Source organism: Erythrolamprus reginae, chromosome 12, assembly GCF_031021105.1.
Source record: "Erythrolamprus reginae isolate rEryReg1 chromosome 12, rEryReg1.hap1, whole genome shotgun sequence".
Taxonomy (NCBI): Eukaryota; Metazoa; Chordata; class Lepidosauria; order Squamata; family Dipsadidae; genus Erythrolamprus; species Erythrolamprus reginae.
In genome coordinates this window covers 30,682,359-30,701,266 of record NC_091961.1, presented here as the reverse complement: position 1 = coordinate 30,701,266, position 18,908 = coordinate 30,682,359, and the positions used below count along the sequence as shown (strand labels likewise).

The 18,908-nt window shown below is 38.8% G+C and overlaps 1 protein-coding gene across 6 annotated transcripts in view; it reads left to right on the top strand.

Moving 5' to 3' along the window:
- The first annotated feature begins 2,207 nt into the window (after window positions 1–2,207).
- The window catches only part of ARHGEF12 (Rho guanine nucleotide exchange factor 12), a 78,202-nt gene continuing 61,501 nt past the window's right edge, over window positions 2,208–18,908 (top strand). For 5 of the 6 annotated variants that reach the window (XR_011560421.1, XM_070765312.1, XM_070765311.1 and 2 more), the window contains exon 1: window positions 2,208–3,747. Coding sequence is in view for 5 of the 6 variants with exons in the window: in XM_070765312.1 (XP_070621413.1) it covers window positions 3,716–3,747 (32 nt within the window). In the remaining variant the exon portion in view is untranslated. The remainder of the gene's footprint in view (window positions 3,748–18,908) is intronic. The other variant, XM_070765314.1, reaches the window with a different exon arrangement.

The following is an 18,908-nucleotide window of genomic DNA, read 5'->3' as shown; positions in this document are numbered from 1 at the left end:
CTGGACAATGATGAAAAGGATTAAAGCGTTGATGGGTCAAGACATACTATTTAATTATTTCCTATTTTAAAAGGAATTAAGGATCATACTAAGGTACTAGAGAAGGAAGGACAATTAAAAAAACACCTATTAAGTATTCAATAAGTAGCACATAAATTTACTATCCCCACTGTGTCCCCCCCCTGGGGGCAGCAGCCCTCTACTGAGTGGGGTGGTGGTGGAGGGAAGCCCACTTAGCTTAAAAACTGCATCATTCACTTAATGACCCTTGACAAATTTTTTTTGGAAAAAAGCTACATTCAGAGTATAAGACGCACTCAAATTTTCAGCCTTTTTCATGGAGGAAAAATGTGCGTCTTATACACCGAAAAATACGGTACCTAGCAGACAGCAACATACTGTAGAATGACGTCACTTGCTCAGAGGGGGCAAAAGTTTTGATTCACATCAAATCTCTTTGGGTTGCACAGCCAAACTATGAAATCCATGCTGGAAAAACCTTCCAAGAGCTTCAGAATTTCTTCCTGGCCTTTCAAGTTTTAATTATCTTGAAGACTGCAAAATTTCTAAACAATGTCGCTTGGCGGGACCCAGGGGAAGAGCCTTCTCTGTGGCGGCCCCGGCCCTCTGGAACCAACTCCCCCCAGAGATTAGAATTTCCCCCACCCTCCTTGCCTTTCGTAAGCTTCTTAAAACCCACCTCTGCTGCCAGGCATGGGGGAACTGAGATACTCTTTCCCCCTAGGCATTTACAATTTTATGCATGGTATATCTGTATGTATGTTTGGTTTTTATATTAATGGGTTTTTAATCGTTTTTTAGTATTAGATTACTATTGTACACTGTTTTATTGTTGCTGTTAGCCGCCCCGAGTCTCCGGAGAGGGGCAGCATACAAATCCAATAAATAAATAAATTTATCCACAATTTGTTTACATTTTACTTGGTGGCTGTGTTTGAATATTAGTAGCTCAGGATGGTGGTTAGGCTGTTGGTTTGAGCCCGATTAATTTGCATTTCATAAAAAGGTATTTAAACTTTTTGTTAAGTCTGTACTATTATTTCTACAATTTTTTTCTCATCATTCCTATCACTTATTTTTAACTGTTTTAATATTGGATTGTTATATGATGTTTTATTACTGTTGTTAGCCGCCCCGAGTCTACGGAGAGGGGTGGCATACAAATCCAATAAATAAATAAATAAATTTCTAACTCATCTTATTCAAACAGGGCCAAGCAAAAACACCAAGAAGGTGGAGGGTGGAAAAACCTTGACATTTAAAAAAAAATCTGCTATTTGTGAGCAAGATCAGGTTCTCCCGACGCATCATTTTTTTTGCCATCCCTGCTTTGCCTTTCTCGATGTTTGGCGTATCAGGTATGTACATGATGTATATTTGTGTTTAAAGAAACCGGTTTTGTGACAGTGCAGGATGGTAAGTATATACTCTGCTTAAAGCATTAAAGGCTGGGCCAAATTTGGTCTCTCTCTGTCGGTCTTTTTTTTCACTCTCCAGAAGAAACTTTAATAATGATAATAATAATAATAATAATAATAATAATAATAATAATAATAACAACAACAACAACAACAACAACAACAACCACAGAATTGGAAAGGGCTCTTCAATGACATGTGGACTTCAACTCCCAGAATTCCTGAACTAGCATGATAGGCTCAGGAATTCTGGGAGTTGAAGTCCACAAGTCATAGAACAGCCCGCTTGGCCTACCCTTGGACTAGAACAGTGTTTCCCAACCTTGGCAACTTGAAGATATCTGGACTTCAACTCCCAGAAGTCCCCAGCCTGGGAGTTGAAATCCAGATATCTTCAAGTTGCCAAGGTTGGGAAACACTGGACTAGAAGACCTCCAAAGTCCCTTCCAACTCTTGTTGTTGTTTCTATCATTGTTATTAAAGTCTTAAAAGTCTCCACTTTGGAAACCTGCATCTCTATCTCTCTCCCTCCTCGTCCCAGTTCCCAAAACCCTTTAAACAACGCGCCTTCCAGCCTCCTTCGAGGGACTCCTTTTCCTCGCATCCCTGTGGGTTTTTTTTAAACATCACCACGGCGGAGGCTTCGAGGGGGGAAACAAACCACAAAGACGTCAGGCGGAGTTCCCGGCGGAGGGATCTCGCGAGGTCGGGTGGGAGGGAAGGAAAAAAAAACCTGGAGCGCGGAGGGAGGGAGGGAAGGGAGGAGGGGGGAGGAGGAGGAGGAGGCCGCCAACGTCGCAAAGGGAAGCGAGAGCCGAGGCGAAGGGGGGGGGGGGGGGAAACGAGTCCCGGGAGTGCCGGAAAAGGCCGAAGCTTGCCGAGGGGGAGCCGAGGCCTGGCTGAGGGAAAGCCGGCGGGGACCGTTGGCCTGAGGTAAAAAAAGATCTCCTCAGGAGCGGCGGCGGCGGCGAAACAGCGGCTTGCCGAGGCGGCGGAGGGCCGCTTCTCCCCCTCATCGGCCACCGGACCGGGCTCCGTCGTCGACTGCTCGTCGTTCCCAATTCTCCTCAGGCGGGACGGGCCGAGTCGGCCGAGAGGGCCGGAAAGGGCCGCCGGTGGAAAAGGCGGCGGCGGCGGCGGCGGCGGGCGGAGGGGCGGTAGAGCGGATCTCCCGCCTCAAGCCGCCCTGTCAGCAGCCCCGAGGGGCGGCATGAAGCCCGCCGAGGCCTAGCTGGGAAGCGGGCCGGGGACCGAGGTGGGGGGCTCCTCCGATCCGGCCCCACAGGCCTCGGGACTGTCGGAGTGAGGGGAGCGCCTAGCTCTGTGGAGGGGGCCCCTCGACCAGCCCCCTCCCTTATTCTCCCCACCCGCCTATGTAGGAATTCGTATTTTATTTTATTTTTTACCTGTCTCTCAAGGTATGGTGTGAGCTTTCGCCCCCTCCCCCGTGGTCCAAAGGGGACCCCGCTGTGTCCCCCCACTATTTTTGACACCCCACCCCTTTGGGGGGAAGACGTGTTTTTGGGGTGTTTGGAGGGCCTGCTTTCCTTGGAGGTTGGAAAGACTGCCCCATAAAAGGCTTTTTTGGGGGGAAGGGGTTGGCTTCTCAGCACTCAGACCTTGTTTTGCAGAGATCCTGGATTGAAAATCCTCTTTAATAAAAGAGTTGGAGGGAAGAAGCTAGAAAGCCCCCCCTTTTTTCTGGTCCCCCATCCTCCCCCCCCCCCAGTTCTGTTTCTGTTTTGTTGTTGTTGTTTCTGGATGGGGCAACCATCCTATTGAGGACTCTTCCGCTTTGGACCTACCTGGCTGTCTTGGATGCCCTAAAAGACTTGGAGAAGATCCTGGGATTGTAATGAGGGGACTAAGGGCCGGGAAGGAGGAATTGACCCAGAGGCACCGTCTTCGTCGTCCTCATCATCGTCCCTGTTGTCTTCTTTGGGCGATTGACTGTCCTTTGACTTGAGGTGGGTCTTCTTTTCCAACTGAGGCGACGGCTGGGTTTCCAGAGGACTGCACCATGGCTGTGAGGGCCTACTTTTCTTCCTGGCAGAAGATCCCGGTGGCTTTTCCCTGAGTGTCCTGAGAGGTGGATCTTTTGGAAGATTGAAAACAAACCGACCGACTGACCCCGTGGGGCTTTTGAATTCTGCTCTCCTTTGGAATACGGCTGGATTCTGAACTCTGGGTGTGGAGTGTGGGAACGTGACAGTCGCCTAAGAATCGCCCGTAAGATGCAGATTGGCTAAAAAATCGTCCTGTTGCCGGGGGCTCCAATGAGTGGCACACAGTCCGCAATCACGGACAGGTCAGTGGGAACCGTGTCATCTCCTGCTGTTGCTGCTTGCTTGGGATTTGGGTTTTTTAAAAAAAGTTCCATCTGATGGTTTACAAGGAGTGAGGCTGGGCTGCACTTCTGAAATTGGCTTTGGATTCGCTGATCCAAGGATCTGGATTTGCCTTTCCAAAATGTGGTAGTTTTCTAGGCCACCGGACTGGCAAGCAATTTCTCACAATCGGAATTCCCATTAAAAACGTGATATAAATGCAATGGAGGTTTGGGCTGTGCGTCTTAAAGGTGATACTGTCCCACTGTAGCAGTAGAAGTCATTCAGGGTGATGTTAATTCGCCTACCTGTGTCCCATATCAGTGGCACTTCGAATAGAATAGAGCTGGAAGGGACCTTGGAGGTCTTCTAGTCCAGCCCCCCGCTCAAGCAGGAGAACCTATACAATCTCAGACAAGTGACTGTCCAGTCTCTTCTTAAAAATTCCAGTGATGGAACACTTTTTAATGGTTTGTTTATCTCTACCTTTGGAGTCATTTTAGTAGCTGGACGTATTTGGCTCTCCAGGACTAAATGCTAAAACGTTTCTCCTGTAATAGAAGGGATATTATGTTTGGCCAATGGCCATGTTGTTTCCCCTCCCTTACCAATTTATATTTCTACCCACACCCCATTTCCTCTCAGCAGCTGGAGGCTTGGGAATGATACAGTCTTGCAATCTATATTTATTTATTTATTTTTATTTTATGTATTATTTAGATTTGTAAGCCGCCCCTCTCCGCAGACTCGGGGCGGCTATAAGATCCTCTTCCCCTATAGAAAAAGGAACCTGTAATAACTTTGGGTCTGGACTGCATTTCTCATTCTACATTATTGATTAAGTTTACTGGAACTGATGGGAATTGAACTAAAATTGGAGAATCAATTTTCATTCTGTGGTAGTTGGGGATGGGCCCAGTTGGCTAGATCTCCTACTACAGTATATTGCATGTTGATCAAAGTCATGTGATAATTTTAAAGCAAGAACTTTCCATCTAATATTATATAAGTGCAAAATCTAGGGCAACCACACGCCTGGGTGATGATGATATGCAATATCATAAATAGAAAAAAATGCACTAGTTGTTTTTTCCCCCTAGCACAGGGGTAGGCAAAGTTGGCTCTTCTATGACTTGTGGACTTCAACTCCCAGAATTATTAAGCCAATCATGCTGGGAGTTGAAGTCCACAAGTCATAGAAGAACCAACTTTGCCTACCCCTGCCCTAGCAGATAACTGACATTTATTTAGATGTTACAAGAAATAAATGTTTGGTTTGGGGATCACTGTAACAGTGCTGAAGAATATATATTGTAAGAGTCATGGAGTCAGTAGGGACATAGATTATTTATGATCGATGGGATCATTTTCTGGATTCCCAAGCTGACTACAAAATAAGGTGAATATGGTACATTCTCACATTTCTAAAATGTTGAATCTGTTTGGGGGAATGGGAAGTGTTAGTTGAAATGAGAATAGCTATCTGATTCCTTTTAATATAATTTCGTTATGAATATTAGGGATTCTGGATATTTTTCATCTTCTAAAATAATAGTATAGAATAATACAGATTTTTTTTTCTGTAGAGAACTTGTGCTGAAGCATTGATTATTATTCTTAAGACTTTTTGAAGGTTGTAATATAAAAATGTGTATTTCTGTAGCTTAGCAGAAAATCTGCAGGACTATTTATGCTATACTTTAATGCAACCAATAGTTAACATCAAAATAGATGGTAAGTATGTTTTAATAGTGGAATACATCCCCTCCTCCCCCATTCCTTTTATAGTCTTTTTACTCTGTAAGTCAGTTCCAAACTATTGCTAGTGAGGATGGTAACTCAGATGCAATAACAACCGTGAATGTATAGGAAGCTGATAACTTTCCTTCCTATTGTCCTTGACTATCCTAGTAGAGCTTCCTTTTCTAAGGTAAATATTTTGCTACTCTCTCCTTTGTAAGCCTTAATTGGAATACCAAGCTGTATATAAATGGTCTCTGTAATGCAATAACAAGATTACCTGATTGCTACTTTTGGCAGTTTGCTATTTCTTCAGTCATGTGCAATAGATAAAATTGCATCTGCTTAAACTACTTGCAGCTGTTCCAGAGAACTTTGTAGTAGTGGCTTTGTGTTAAAATCATTAATTTCTCTGTGCCTTAAAGTCTTACAGAAACTTAGTTTAGAAGTCACTGGTGGGATTGCAGGAGAATGTTTTCACAGTTGCAGTACTTCTAGCATACCTGTCCATCCCCTGTCCATCATGTTCTGGGGAATAGGTCCAGTTTGTTTCAGTAAAAGAGTATGTTCACTAAAGCAAATGTTTAACCAAACTGTGGATCAAAAGTGCATATTTTTATTTTATGATGTTAATGAGGCAGATTGGATTAATGATGTTATATTTTGAGAATCTGCTTATAAGTTTCTAATTTTGTAGTTTGCTGAAATTCTGTTTTAAGCAGTGTGACTTGAGAGGAGTAAAAAAGGAAGTGTAAATGGAACATTTCTTTTGGTGTACATTTTATATTTTATGTATGGTTTAGGGTGGGGTGGGCTGCTAACCGGAACGCTAAATTGGGCTCGCCAAGGTTCGTGAGTGCTAGCAGGGCCAGCGCGATTTTGCTTCTGCCCCGGTGGAGGTAGCAAAATCGTGCACAGAGCTACAGGTCCACCCGTGTTTCAGTGAGTTTTTTTGCTTCTGCGCATGCCGAAACACAGGTGCACCTGCGGTTCCGTGGGCGATTTTGCTACTTCCACAGGTGCAGAAGGAAAATCGTGCTAGCCCCGCTAGCACTCATGAGCCGCCACGGCGAGCCCAATTTAGCGTTCCGGCTAGCAAACCACCCCTGGTTTAGGGATATGTAGATGAGGCTGGAACTGCTGAGAAATGGGTTGTGGCACATTTTTGCTGATAATTGAAATAGCCTCACAAATGATCTTCATTCATTTCCATCCAGTTCCTCCCATCTATTCCATTCAGTTCATTGGGATATTTCAATATGCCTCTAATTTTTATGTAGTTGAAATCATATTCTTCTAATTTTATTGATCTTTTATTGATAGGAAGGATGATTATTTTGGATGTTCCTGCTGTCATTAGTATGAAGTGAGTTTAATAGTCTTTATATGTTAAGACAGGGTATTTGCTATTTCAATGACATTAAAATATATAACCTCATTGCCTCTTGAGCTACACCATAAATTTCCTGCTTGATATTCCTTAGGGGTATGAAATTTGTTTCCCTCTATTAGCTTCATTTAATATCTGTATGTCTGTATTATCTCATACAATTCCTTTAGAACACTTGAATGACTTGCTTCTTTTAAAATATTTTATTCTCAAATTAGATAATAATGTGCGATAATACAAAACAGTTCTTTAAACATTTATCTGGTAATAAGGCCTACTGAAATCAGTGAGGCCTATGCTTGAGTCCATGAATTGACATTGAAATTAAATTGAAATATAACAAAATATTTCTTCAGCACTGAGTAACTGAATAAAAAGGGTGTTTCTATTCCAGCCTGATTGCAGAAAAGCTTTGGACATTTTCTGTCTTGTATCATTTGCGATAGGGAATACATAGCTGAGCTTAGTTAGATACAAGTTTTTATTCTTCATTGCTGGGCAAGCTGGGGCTCGGATGGAATTTAGAAAAATCCTAAAATGTGAACTCTGGCATATTATGTCGCTACAGCCTAGAAACATTGAATGTACCTGCCTTTTTAAAATTTGCAACCTAGACATTCTTTTCATGCATTTTCCAAATTATGCTCTTTTAAAACTTTTTATAGACATGGCATGTTTTATGTTTTTTTTAATTTTATAGAAATAAACACTAATCCTAGAGCAAATTTATGAGTACGTTTTTTTTTTTAAAAAAACCTGATGCCCCTTCTCTTGGGTATTTTCTGTAAAATCTATTTGAATGGAAAAGGATTTATATAATGACTTACAGTGGATTTTTTAATTGTTGCTTTCTACCCCCTGCCTAGATGCTGAAATTGAGGTTACATAATCTGAATGAGTTTAGCTGAGTTCCAGGGACTTTTTTCAGAACAGACATGTATAGAATTATAGTGCAATTGTTATTAATTTACTTGATTAACTTCTATTGTCTTCTGAGTATATGTCCATACACCATATATCCTTTCTGATTCTCAGCTGCACAATCAAGACTCACTCAGTTCCAGAAATTCAGTTTGTTGTTTTTGTACTTTCACAAAAGCTAGATCAACATACTTTTTCATCTTGATTATCTAATGTTCAAGCAAGTAAATTATTGAACTGCTCTTTATTTGAACAGCGGGATAAAAGTATTTTTAACCCAGATTGTTAATCACAGTCTCCTTGACTCATCAGAAAAAACCTGTTGAAGACCATAATATAAATCATAAGGCAATTAATTCATTTCAGTTATTGAAATTCCATTTATCAGGTTAATTTCACAAAGTACACATTGAAGAATTGCTACCATGTTGTGAAAGAATTAATACAATCCATTTTGTGATCAGATATTTCACAGTGCATATGTAGCTTCCTACCACAACAATCTTGAGAGGAAGACAAAGCTATAAATGAGTGACCTGAAAAAGGACACATCAGACAAGGCAATTAAACAGCGCTGCATTGGTTCCCATGGGAAAGGGTCACTTGAAGTGTGTAATAAGTTATGTTGCCTTAGAGCCACTTTTTAAAATGTAGGGAACCCTCAAGCTGGTTTGGAAAGAAGAAGTCTAAAGACTTCAATATACAGTAGCCTTTTCTGTACAAAACTTTGGGGTGACTATCTAGACAATTTGTTTTAGTGGGGCATGAGAAATTACAGAAAAGTTTGTACTTATCTAATGGACATTTCACTTTTCTTTAGCAAAGTTTCAGGAGGGCCATATGTAATGTGGAACATAATCTTTGCTTAGTTCTTCTCCTTTCCTTTCCTTTCCTTTCTCCTCCTTAGTAAAAGTTTAAAGTTTTTCTGTTGGTTACAAGTAGATGGATATGTTATTATGTCTAGGCTTCTGTCAGTAACTGATGCTAGATCTTGCTTTTCTGGTTTTGAAGAAAGCTGAGATAATTGCTTGGGTGGAGACATGATACTTGCTGGCCCAATATATGTAATTGTTTGGTTGCATTGAACTTATGACATAAATTATTAATATCTAGAGAGAACTAAAAGATTCAGAGAAATGATATACTGGGTTATTTTCATTGCATTCAGAGCATCATTTTTGGATATACCACCATATGAAGGAAACTTATTCAATCTTCATATTTCAGATTGGCTGCCAAATACCTGTATGTGAGAGCTGCTTTATGATTTTTTCCCCAGAGTTGTATTAAATTCTGTAGTTATTAAGATATACCCATTATTCTGAATCCCTCTGTAGTTTATTACTAACAACTTTGTAGATATATGAGAATTGGAGGTGAGTAAGTTTGTGTTAATGTTAACAATTTGCTGTGGATTTAATGTTTGAATAAAAAAATAGCCATAGATATTTCTTTATTTAAAAGTTAGGGTTATATGGTTCGAAAGGATCTTGGATGTCATCTAGTTCAACCCTCTGCCCAGGAAAAGAGTTCTGATCCTATCCCAGGCAAATGGCTGTTCAGTTGAAAAAGCACCATTGGGTGTCCACTCTTAAATATAAGTAGTGATGTAGAAGTGATCCTTGTTAAGGTTCTGAATGAAATTAAGGGCATCCCCCTCCCCCAGCACATTTTGTCTTTGTGTGATGCTCTGTTCCTGCAGCTCAGAATTGCAAGATGATACTGCACATTTTAGAAAAAAATCATTGAATTTCAGTGTGGACGAAAAAAGTGTTTTGGGGGAAAATTAAACATGGTTAATTTCCCATTAATGTTAAAAATAATCCCAAAGGCGTACACTCTATTCAAGTAAATGTGAACATGTCCTTTCCTATCATGGCCTCTTTCTGTTAATGTATTTGAATACGTTAGGTTTGTACTGTTGCTCAAACAGAAAATTCCTTGATATATTTCCCCAACTCAGTTGACTGAGAATTCCAGGAGTTGCAATCACAACATATTTCAAGATACCAGATTAAGTAAAACACTTCATGTTTAGGAATACAGGGATTTCCATTGTTCATAACCTCAGGGTGTTTTAAATTTTTACAAAACTTTACTACACTTTTATGAACTATAAGGAGAGTCCAAGCATGAGATAATCTTTTCTCCTTTGCCAAGGGACTGAGTTATTTTTAGATTTGCAGCCTGCCCTCTCTGCTCCACTGGTTCTTGATGTGTCAGTTTTCAAAACTCAGTCGGCAAGAGGGGCATGCTTTTTTCTATCTCATCTACCTTGAGCAAACAACTGAATTTCTGCTTGGACTCTCACTTTCCTGGACCTTGGTATTGACTTTGAGTATCTTGTTGCTGTCGGTGTGTACGTGCAGGTTAGTTGGTACACCGACAAGAATCACCACTGCCAAACTACTGAGGCAGCTAGAGTCCCTGCCCTACAGGGCTATACACTTCTATACTCTGCAGGGAGTGAAATTAGGTAAAAGGTGTTTTACACTCCTCTACAGCCGCATTATCTGGTGAATGGTCTGAAGCCCAGGATTGGCTTCAATTTCACCACGTCCATGGGAGGGTCTAATTGCAGCTAGGAGGTTTTTTAATCCTCCGTTACTGGCGGTGGCCATTTTGGAATGCTATGATGTGCCTGTAACTGGTCAGATTTTGTCATAGCTTACTTAGCAGCGCACAGGAGAAGGAGCATTGGCTTACCTGAAGGATCTTCTGTGTGCTCTGTGGGGAGAGTTCAAACGTGCCCTGGCTTTCTGAGGTCTAGGGTTGCTACGTCTCTACCTTGTATGTCCGCCATCTGATGATCACTCCTTTGAAAACTGATACGTCAAGAGCTGGTGGAGCAGAGAGGGCGTGCTTCAATCTAAAAATAACTCAGTCCCTTGGCAACCAACCAAAGTTTATCTCATGCTTGGACTCTCCCTGCAGCACACAGAGAAGATTGTTCAGGTAAACCAGTGCTCCATCTCCTGATGCCTTGGCTGTTTGCTTAGTATGTTTTGTTAACAATACTATAAAACAACTTTATATACCAGTGACGGCTAACTTTTTCGGCACCGAGTTCCAAAACTGGACCTCATGCACATGCCAGAGCAACCGAACCTGGAAGAGAGCAACTTACGCATATGCACATGACAGAATCCAAAAGAGAGCACATGCCTACAGAGAGGGCTCTGTGTGGCACCTGTGGCACACGTGCCATAGGTTCGCCATCAGTTATATACTATGAAGCAATCTACAGTTGCTTTACAGCTGCTCTTTCCTGATTAATGTTGGTTTTAATTTTGAAATTAGCATTTGTTGAATGTATCTTGTGATATGTGATGAACAATCTGTGTTTTTTTAAATATGAAAATCAGTGTTAATAATAAAATACACAGCACACCCAGACTACTTATTAACAGCCTTGGTATTGTTCAGATGAATTTAAAGGGTGGATTATGTTAATTTTTTTTCTCCCTCTAACCCAGCACTTCCCCCCCATGAAATTGTTTGTAAAGGATGATGCATAAATAAACAATACATGTTTGTTTATGAGAAGCAGCCAGAGGTTAAATAAAAAGATAGGAAGTTGTACATTCACTGTTTAAAGAATAAAATGCAACGTATGGAAATGTGTATGGATCTGATAGAGGATGGTTTTCAAGATTAGAAAAGGCTATGGAAAGGTTATAATTTAACCTCAGATTTAATAAGTCTTTTTTAAAAAAAACATCATGCCTATAATTTCTTTAGCTTGTTATTAGCTTGTTACTTACCCTAAGGCGGTAGCGTAATTAGAATGTATATATGTACATTCATTATTTTAGTTTTGAAAGCACAATCTTTAATTAAAGTGGCAGAAGGAGGAGCAAATCAAGGAAAATACAAGTTTTATATGGGACAAATTTCAGCAAAAAAGACACTTTAAAATTACTAGGGGAAAACAAGCGGAATTTTCATAATGTGTATTATGAACACAGTTATAAAAAAATGGGAAAAGGAAGTGGACTGTCTGATCTTAAGGTTGCTTTTTTGTTTGGATTATTTTAATCCTTTGGAAATATTTTACAAGTACTTGGCAGCCTGTAAAGAAAAGATCTTATAGTATGTTCTTTCACATTTTTTAGGATCTTGGCCAAACTATTGATCTTTATATGGCATTAATAGCCTGTAATGCCCCCATGGATTTGTAAAAAACATAAAATAGTATTGGTGTGCTAATTTCTGACCACAAAAGTTTCATGCATTCTTTTCATGCCCTACTGATATTTGAAGTACAGGCAGTCTTCAATTTATGACCACAATGGAGCCCAAATTTTTGGTTGCTAAGTGGAACAGTTATTAAGTGAATTTTGCTACATTTTACAAGCTTTCTTGTCATAGTTGCTAAGGGAATCACTGCAGCAGTTTCAATAGTAACACGATTGTTATGTGAATCTGCCTTCCCCGTTCACTTTGCTTTTTAGAACATCACAAAAGAGGATCAAATGATCCTGAGACATTTGCAGCTGTTATAAATATAAACCATTTGCCAAGCATCTGAATGTAAACCATGTTTATGCTGCAGTGGTCATAAGTGTGAATAATGGTCATGAGTCACTTTTTTCAGTGGTGTTATAACTTTGAAGGGTCACTAAACAAACTGTTGCAAGTCAAGGACTATACAGTATAAGGTTTTTATTTTTATCTTTAGGCTTGCAACAGGATGTGATGATTTTGGGATATTGTACTTTAAACCTCTGCTTGTTTAAACAATTCAGCAAAATTACGCTGTCTTTATTATGATCTCATTGGGCGATGTGGCATGAAGCACAAGGTGTGAATTAACAATATGGGCCTCAGTATAGATAAAGAAGTGACATGTGCAGATTGCCAAAGGGGAAAACTACTTAGTTGTGTGCTTGTATCCACATGAATGAGGTGTGGCTTTGTTAGGGCAGTGTATTTGGAATAATTTAATTTGCTGCTTAACAAAATGAGGACTACAAAGATGTGACTGAGGTATTTGAGCAAATTCATTGTCATTCTGCAGTGATTTGATCAAAAATTGAACTACTTTATCATTAAAAGAATATGCTCTCAAAACTGGTAGTATGATTGATTCTACAATTCGATGAAAAAATGCAAACAAAAAAAAGTTGTGGTTAGTTTTGTGCAAGCCATTGTGGTTTCAGAAGCGGAAGTGATTATCTAGAGCTGGGTTTTACAAAACCCAAGTTCATAAAGTCATTGGTCTACTCTTGTTTAAACTGTTTTGCCCACTCTTAACCTATGCTAGCATCCTAAAAAGCTGATTTTCCTTGAAAGAGAATATACTGTACATCAGATACTTGTTGGCATTTCGGTTTATGAGGGAATTATTTGTCAATTTTCTATTTTTAGAATAGAATTTTTTTAGTTTATTTGAGCCGCCCCGAGTCTACGGAGAGGGGCGGCATACAAATCTAATAAATAATAATAATAATAATAATAATAATAATAATAATAATAATAATAATAACAACAACAACTGCTTTCGTTTGGGAGATAGGAAATGGCAAAAGATGGCAGTATTCCCAGCTATCTCAATTTAGAGATCTCCCATCTAGTGTGAGGATTTTAGAGTTGTCTGAACTCTTTGTATTATTATTCATTACTGGGGTTTGCCAATTGTTGGCAGGTGTTAAATAAAAGGAGCAGCTGATAATCTTTTAAAATATTATTTTTATATATGTAGTTAATGCACTGTCTCAATCCAACTGGACCCAGCACAGTTTACAGTACCTGTAATAAATACAGGTTATTATCATTATTATGATATCTATTTATTTATTGATTGATTGGTTGCATTTATATGCCGCTCACTCCAAGTGGACACTGAGCGGCTAACAAGTATAAATACAATATAAGTAAAAAAACAATTAAAAACATCACTAAAATCACATGTATTATAAAACTATATTTGCAACAATCAGTCTTAATTCCTGTTTAATCAGATTAGTCTTAATTTCCTGCTGGAAAAGCCAGGTTTTAACAGCTTTCTGGAAAACCGGTAGGAAGGAGATAATGCTATAGTTATACAGTTATATTATTAAATATAACTTTACAACTGTAGCAGTGTAAATCATAATAAAAATGTCAATACTGTATAGGATATAAAAGCTTTTGAAATTTGATGTTAGAGAAAACACCTGAGAATGCCATGGACAGCCAAGAAAACAAATAGATCCTCAGACAAATCAACCCAAAATTGACATTTGAACCACAGATGATAATCAAATACATCAAATATCCGATGTACATTCCCTTGCATTGCTCCTACATGTTATGCTCCTTTGTGGTGGACAAATGGAGGCTTAAGTCTCTACCCTGCCCTCTGTTGGCCTGATGTAGCTGCCACATTGATCACAACTGCACCTCAGGCCAAAGGTTCTTTCTGTGTGTGTAGGTCTATGACCCTGGAATGCTTGTGCAGTTAAATTAGTCAACAGATTGTTAATTAAAAGATGAGGTTAAAAAAAGCAGCATAGAAATACTAGTAGTAAAATATATGATGGTTTTCTTTCCCCAGGGGTATGGTTACCTTTCCATTTTACCTTCTGTCACATTGATATGTGCATGAGGCATGACAGACTAAAATACCCATGGATTCCTAATTCATGGATGAGAAGAAAGCTTTGGCAGTGTTTCAACAAATAAACAATTTTTAGATATCTTGTTTCTCTCCTTTGAAAGAGCAACTGATTCTTGAAAACTTATACAATGTATTTTTAAAAACTGTATCTTTCCTAGAAATATGAAGTTTGCCCACTTGTTCATATTGCCGAAATATTTTCCCCTGATCTTCATTCCTTGACACTAAAAACTTCCGGATGTGAACTAAAGAAGTATGTCAAGATTAATATGCTTAGTTATGAAATGACCAACTGACTTGTTTATTTAATGTTGGAGAACAACTGAGTTTTCTTTGTTTAAGAAAGTATATAATTAACAGTGTTTAGATCTTATGTTTTTATTTGCCATAATATTTGTTTTAACTACTATGTGGAAAAAGAATTCCACTTACCAGAATTAATGAGGCAATATTGCAGAATTATTCTCTGTTAACAGTGTAACTTTGGAAATAGGATAGGAGTCAATTTTATTTGTATCTCCCAGACTCATGATTTTATAGATACAGTCTATACTTTTTAAAACAGAAATTGGTTCTTTTTGAACATCTGCAATATGTTCCCCCCTCCACCTCTGGCTGAATATGTTCACCTTCTCCTCTGGTGATAAATTGCATTGAATGTTAGCATTTAAACTCTTAGCCATGAACTTTATTATCAAGGTATTGTTTCGCATTTCTCAAAAAATCGCATTTCTGTGAGCTGTTTGGTATTCTCAGGGTGTTTATATAGTATCACTAATAATAAATCTTGCCAAAGGGAAATCTAAGGCTGTTTAATAGCACTGTATGCATTCATTGCCATTCAACTCCCATTAGTGATGAGGCCTCTGTTCCTTGGAGATTTCTCCATATCTGCTGTGCATAGCTCTGAGAATCGGCTCATTTCCCATGCCTAACTTTGGAGTAAAGGTCTGTGAATTCCATATAAATATTTACAGCTACTTTGTTGTTATGTCAGAAAGCTTCTGATTGGGGAGTTCTTGCAAAGAATAAATGTTTCTGTTAAGCTGAAACAGAGAAAAATAAAATTGGACTTAAAAACTTAATGTGCGTGGGCACCTGTGTAGCCATCTATACCTCTATAGTGTTCTTCAAGCTCCGCCTCATTTAAAAAGACGGGCCAAACTTAAATCAATAGACAAAAGAATGTTAATTGTGTGACTAACACTCTTAAAAACCTATAATTTAAAAGCAACCATACTAGATTTCTTGTTGATAGACGCATATATTTTCTGAAAGTCTGAAGCAATGAAGCAAAACAAATAGAGGTTTTGGGAAGGGAAGCCATTTTGAGAAAATTTGAAATACTGTACATGAAATATTGATTTTAGCACACTTTAGTGATGTAAAGTTACTTTGTGCAACTGTAAAATGAATTGGTTGCTCACAAAGATATGTTTGGTTTATAGAATTTAAAAATATGGTTTCTTCAATCTTAAACTAATTGAGATAATTTACTTAATTTACTTATCATGTTTGTTTATGGAGAGGGACCTGAGGTGATTAGATTATTTAATACTTAAGAGAAATTTAAAGAATGAGGAACAGATCTTCCAGAATTGGTTCGTATTTTTCTTCCTCCACGATATCTGTGTCATTCCATGCATTGAAACATTCAGAAACAAAGTGCTGAATGATATGCTGACACATATTGACACATACTTGCGGTGAACTGAAATATAAACAAAAATTCATTATACTTTATAGCAGTGTTTCCCAACCTTGGCAACTTGAAGATATTTGGACTTCAACTCCCAGAATTCCCCAGCCAGCGAATGCTGGCTGGGGAATTCTGGGAGTTGAAGTCCAGATATCTTCAAGTTGCCAAGGTTGGGAAACACTGCTTTATAGTAATTGTTTCTAATATCATTTTGGTAACATTATTGGAACAGATTGGATCCTCTACCTTAGCTTGGCATTGATTATGAAAATTGATATATCTGTTCAACAAGTAATTACCGGTAAATTACATCTTGTCAAATATATGAACATTGCAACAAACAATGCCGATTCTTCCTCTTCTGCATTTAATGATTATTTCTGGGGTGTGTGTGATGTTTTTATTTTCTTATTCCTGATAGAAATGTCTAGTTTAGCATTGTGACATAGTGACATTCAGTAAAGCAGCATTCAAGCCCATTGTTGAAACTGTGTCACCAGAATAGATTAAGGGAGAGAGTCTTGAGAAGGTCCCCATTCTGTTCTGTGTTTTACTTTCTTCAGTTGCATAGATGCTGGTTAAGAGAACTACAGCCATCATATTGCCTAGGGCATGGTTAGAGTCTTGAGAAGATTTACATTAATCAAACACAAACAGACAGTGTAGCGTGAAGAAATTTCTCTCCTGCCAGCACTGCTCACAATCCTAATTAGGTTTATTGGGGCAGAAAAAGAAAACACGTCTCTCCACTGCTCACTCTCTTCCCCATGTTGGTTAAGTTGCAAACTCCTCTTTGAACTGATCTCTTAACCTTTATTCTTGCGAGAGGAAGGCCCTGATTCCTGAATATTGTTCCTAATGTGGTTTATAATTGGCAGACCAGAGGAAAGCAGCAGTAGGCAAACAAATGAAATGTTCACAACTGGGAAGCCGTGTAAAAATATTCAACAGGGTTAAATGAGAGAAATTGAGGGGAAAGCAGCATTGGAAGCCTGGCAAAAGTCTAGTTGAGCGTAGAGTAGAATTATAACCAGGTGCAGTGAAAAATAAACATTGTGAAAATAGTATAGTACTGGGGGGTGAGCTAGAGCATTACTTGTCATCTTAGTAAATGAGCCATACAGCAAGATAAGTAGGGACCCTTTTAAAATAGAATAGAGCCTTTAGTAGTGAAAGAATTGTAAGTTTTATAAGAACAACCAGTTGCTGGAGACATCATAATAACACCAGTTACAACAGTGTTTCCCAACCTTGGCAACTTGAAGATATTTGGACTTCAACTCCCAGAATACTCCAGCCAGCAAATGCGTATGGTCCAAAAGACCGGGAGTGGCCTGAACCAGCATTGTTGATACGTCAAGTTAATCGCTATGTCTTCTTCGAAACTGGGGGTGCACCAGGCGTAGGAGGTGTGACCAGTTTGATGATTCAGTCTCCAGGCAGAAAGGCAGTGTTAACTCTTTCCTTGGATTCTCTCTCAGCACACTGGGGTATCGGGTAAGACCAATGCCCCGTTTCAGTACCCTGTTACATAGAAGATAAAAATATTTTGGGTACCAGAGAAATCTAATTGTTCAACTCCTTCAAGTACAGTCTAAAATTAGCTTAAATGTTCCTTGCACAGATTTGAAGTAGACGATCTTAATAGCTGTTTAATGATGCAAAGCATGTGAAATGCAGCTAATAGATATAACAATTAAAATTGCTGTAAGCTTATTGGGCTTACTATAGTTATGACTGTGGTAGGTAAAATAAACAGGTGCTTTATATGAAAAACGACTCTTGATCCACCTAGCTCAGTGTTACCTATTTTTAGACATGGTTCTTTCCCAGCCCCTTCAAAGATGCTCAAAATTTCGATTCTCCTGCATCAAACATGCCATATTTTTCAGAGTATAAGATGCACCTTTTTCCTCCCTAAAAGAGGCTGAAAATTTGGGTGCACCTTATACTCTGAATGTAGCTTTTTCTGAAGCTTTTTTCAGCCCTAATGAGTTACTAACAATCTTCCTGGTTTGCAAGCTTTTTCATTACTACTAGCTCTGATAAGATTTTTCCTAGCCCTAACAAGGTGCTAATGATATTCCCAGCTCTTACCAGCTTGCAGGCTTTTTCATTGTTACTCTTTATGAAGTATGTTTTTTTCAGCCCTAAGTCTTTGCAGGCTTTTTAAAATTGCTACTCGCTCTGAATAAGGTTTTTTTAAGCCCTAACCAGGGGATAAAATAATGTGCTGAAGCTGACCAGACTATGGAAACTAGGCAGATGAATACCTGGTAGGCAGATTTTCTCCCTATTCCCCTTCCCCAAAACTAAACTGTGTATTATATTCCGGTGCATCTTTTACTCCCAAAAATACAGTAGGTTTTCAGTCATTGAGTTATAAAGTCTTCCCTTGATTATTTAGATAATCTCTGCATGGAAGTTTATATAGTTTTGTTGTTTTAAAACAAAGGATTCTAGGTAGATCTTGCATTAAGCATACTTGAGCTCCAAATTATTAAATGTAATTGATATATTTATATTCTATATTTTGTCTTCCAGTTTCTCGAAGTCATAATTACAGAGCCAAACTTGTAGAATTATTTGATTTGTTTACAGTTATTTAATAAAATGTTATTTGCTTCCCAGTTTAGTTGTTTGTGCCACCCATAGTCGTCTTCAATGAGATGGGCAACTATACAAATTTTATATATAAATAATAACATATTTTATAGACTTTGTTTATCAAATTGCATTCTCTGTTAGTAGAAGAAGGATTTTTTTCAACTTAACTTTATTGTATTGGTTC